This window comes from Rhea americana, unplaced genomic scaffold, assembly GCF_003343005.1.
Source record: "Rhea americana isolate MKP2758 unplaced genomic scaffold, rheAme1 scaffold_234, whole genome shotgun sequence".
Classification (NCBI taxonomy): domain Eukaryota; kingdom Metazoa; phylum Chordata; class Aves; order Rheiformes; family Rheidae; genus Rhea; species Rhea americana.
In genome coordinates this window covers 1,337,826-1,341,496 of record NW_028186351.1, presented here as the reverse complement: position 1 = coordinate 1,341,496, position 3,671 = coordinate 1,337,826, and the positions used below count along the sequence as shown (strand labels likewise).

General features: G+C 62.0%; 1 protein-coding gene across 1 annotated transcript in view; it reads left to right on the top strand.

Moving 5' to 3' along the window:
* Nucleotides 1-1,502, top strand: part of NKAIN1 (sodium/potassium transporting ATPase interacting 1) — a 10,077-nt gene extending 8,575 nt beyond the window's left edge. The window contains exon 4 of the mRNA XM_085306228.1: nt 854-1,502. Within this exon, the coding sequence (XP_085162354.1) occupies nt 854-1,195 (342 nt within the window). The 3' untranslated portion in view covers nt 1,196-1,502. The remainder of the gene's footprint in view (nt 1-853) is intronic.
* Nucleotides 1,503-3,671: the final 2,169 nt, after the last annotated feature.

The following is a 3,671-nucleotide window of genomic DNA, read 5'->3' as shown; positions in this document are numbered from 1 at the left end:
ATGCTGCTCCCGGGATGCTGCACCCACAGCGGGCGCTGGGATGCTGCTCCCGGGATGCTGCTCCTGGGATGCTGCACCCATAGCGGGCACTGGGATGCTGCTCCCGGGATGCTGCACCCACAGCAGGCGCCGGGATGCTGCTCCTGGGATGCTGCACCCACAGTGGGCACCAGGATGCTGCACCCAGGAAGCTGCACCCACAGTAGGTGCCAGGATGCTGTTCCCAGGATGCTGCACCTGGGATGCTGCTCCCAGGATGCTGCACCCACAGTAGGCGCTGGGATGCTGCACCTGGGATGCTGCACCCATAGCGGGTGCCAGGATGCTGCTCCCGGGATGCTGCACCCGCGATGCTGCACCCGCAGCGGGCACTGCGATGCTGCTCCTGGGATGCTGCACCTGTGGCAGGCACCAGGATGCTGCTCCCAGGATGCTGCACCCGCTGTGGGTGCTGGGATGCTGCTCCCGGGATGCTGCACCCACAGCAGGTGCCGCGATGCTGCACCTGCAGTGCTGCACCCACAGCTTATCTGCTGCCGCTGCCGTCTTTGCAGCACTTTTGCATTCCAGGCGGCGCCCCCCGTGTGAACAAAACTCCTGCATCCAACACACTTTTAATACTAATGCCGCTGCAGCCGCGATCCAAACGCGCCCTTTTAATGCAACATCGTATTAGATCTGGAAACGGATGGACGCCGTCAAAACTGGGAACGGGCCGCGCGTTCAGGCGGGAAGACAAATCGGCTCGGAGAGCGGGTCGCCCCCGCCCCGAGTCCGCCCCGGTTCCCCCCCGATTTCCCAGGCGATCGCTCACTGTTCTGCGCAAATTGCCGCTTCTTAGTGATTCCTGTAGTTATTGCCGGGAGCTCGGTCGTGCTCCGGCTCCCGGAGCGCCTCGGAAGCGCTGGTCCAGCTGCACCGGGTGCCGGGCGCGGTGAGAGCCCGGAGGCTTTTGGAGCTGATTCCTGCTTCGGATTTCGGGACGGGGCGAAGGGTGGGGGGAGAAAAAAAAAAAAGAAAAAGAAAAAGAAAGAAGCGACAAAACCAGATAGCGATTGGGCTGAAAAAAAATGTCCGGGAGGCCTTCACCTTCCTCGCTCTCTCCGCAGTCGACTTCATCGGCGGCTTTGACTCCTACGGCTACCAGGCGCCGCAGAAGACGTCGCACTTGCAGCTCCAGCCCTTGTACACGTGAGCGCGCGGCCGGCGGCGAGACAGCCCCCTTCCCCCTCTCCCGTTAAGCTTAGCGCTGAAACGCGCTAAAAGCCGCAAAATCCGAAGGGATTGGCCGCGGTTTGGGCTTTGCCAAGGCAGGGGGGGGGGATATGAAAAATGAGTTGTATGTGAAAGTAAAGTCAACGGCACGGCGCGCGGTTGCACGTGCAGCTGCTGTGCGGCTGCGAGCCCCGGTGAGGCTGTTCAAAGCATTTTAAGGGTGTTTTTTTTAAAAAAAATAATTTAGTTTTTTATTTAAAGAGCAGCCCTTGGTGGGTGGGTGCTGGGGGGGGGGCGGGATCCTAACGCCGCGTCTCCGCTTTGCTCCTCCAGATCCGGGTAACTTTCCCCCCCACCTCCTTCCCTGCCCGCTTCCCCGCCTGCCCCTCCGGAGCCGAGCGTCCCGCGGAGACGGACACGGCGTCAGGATTGCCCGGAGCCGTCTCGGGCTCCCTCGCCTGCTTTTCCCGGGCCGTCCGGCGAAAGCCGCGCGCCCTCCGCACCCTTCCCTTCCTCCAGCATCCCGCCGTACCGCCGGCGAGCCGAGCAAATCCGCCGGCTCGGCCGCCTGGCCCGCTCCCAAACATCACCGGCACCTCCTGGGCCCCGGACCGCCGAGATATCTCCGAGCATCTCCCCCGGACCGGGACGGACGCCAGGCGACCCCCCCCCCCCCGGAGCCCGGGGCTCCTTGGCTCCCGTTTGCCGGCTCCTTCCGTGTTTTTAATGAGCGGCGCGACCTTCTCCGGGCAGAAGGACACCGGAGCCGCGGCCCTTCCCGCGCTGAATCGACGCCTTTCCCAGTTCGGGATATTCAGAGAGCTTCGCCGAGCCCCAAAAATGGGACTTAGGACGGCCGGAGTTTTGCTTCTAAAAAGAAATTGCAAAATCACCGGTGGAATAAAACGCCGTCGAGGACCCGGCTCTGGCTCCTCCGAGCTCAAACGCTCCGGGACCGCCGGCGCGGGAAGCGCGAGGCTGCCGTCGCTCCGGGCGGCCCTCCGCCTGAGCGCTCGGCTTTGGCAATACTGACGCTGCTTTCTACGCCGCCCCTTCGCGGCCGTTTTAATTAATATAACGAATGTTTTTATTTGAAGTGCCTGAGCTAGCGGTTTGTCGAGCGCCGGCCCCCCCGCGTCCGGGCCGTCTCCTGGCTCGGCCGCTCCGAGCCCGCTTCCCGCGGGTCCCGGGCCGCTTCGGCCGCCGCGAGCCGTCAGCCTGCCTGAGCGCTTGCTTCCCTCCTGAAAAGCCGGAGACTCGGACGGACAGACGGACGGACGGACGAGCCGGGAGCGTTTGCAGCATCTCCGGTCCCGCGCCGTCGCCAGGGGCTTTGCGAAGCAAAAAGCAACTGGGGCCGAGGGGGTGGGAGAGGGGGTGCAATGGGGGCGGCGAAGACTCAGCTTCCCAGCTAAAATCCCCGGCTTTCCAGTGAAAATCCGCAGTTTTCCCAGTTAAAACGCCCGGTTTGCCAGCTCCCGGCGCCGGCGGCACCGGCCTGCGTGGCGACGGGCTGCCCTTTCCCGGAGCCGGCAGCGTCCGTTTGCGGCGGTGGATCTGCCTTTCCCGACCCCCCCCTCGGGATTTGGGCCGCTCGTTTCGACCCCGTGAAAAACGGGAACGGACGCTATCCGACAGCAGCGGGAAAGGCTCGGAGCGGGGCAACACGCGGCCACCTCCGCTCGAAACGCGCCGGGAATCGAGAGCCTTGGGATAACGGGGAAACCAGACGTTCCCGAAACGCTCCAGGCCGCTCTCCAGGGCTTCTTTTTCTTTCTCCTTTTTTTCCCCCCACCTTCTCTCTCTGTTATTTCTCTCTTTTTTCCCTTCCCTCCTGCAATCCCGTGCCTCCGAAGGCAGCCTCCGCGCCGGCTGGGCGCAGCGCCGGGTTGCATCCAGTTTGCACCAACGCTTGGGTCCCTTTTGCACCCAGCAGTGTTTTCTTTTTTTATTATTATTTTTATTTATTTTTCCTTATTTTTTTTTCTTCCTGCCAAACAGCCCTAAAGTGCCAAAGGGCAAAAGCGAGAGAGAGGAAAAGCTGCCCGAGCCCATGTCCCACCGCTGCTCGAGGGTGGTGCGGACGCTGCCAGCCCCCCCGAGCGGGAAAAATCATCATCTTATCCGGGTAAACGCGGGTCTGGAGAGGGGACGGAAAACCAGAGCGGCCGGGCACGAGGGCGGCCGGGATTTACGGCTTGGGCGAGGACGGAGGTGCTGGCGGGAGCGAGTCGTGGCGGCGACTTCACAGGCAATAATTTTGAACCTTTTCCCCTCCACCTGCCTTTTCCCCAAGTCAAAAAAAAGGGGGGAGAAGGAAAAATAAATAAAAATTAAAATTAAAAAAAAAAAAAAAAAGATTTTTAAAAAAGCCCTTTGCAGGCCCAGCCGCAGCCTTGCTCCGAGTCCCCGGCGCCGGGGCGAGCCGAGCTGAGCCGAGCCGAGGGTCAGCTTGA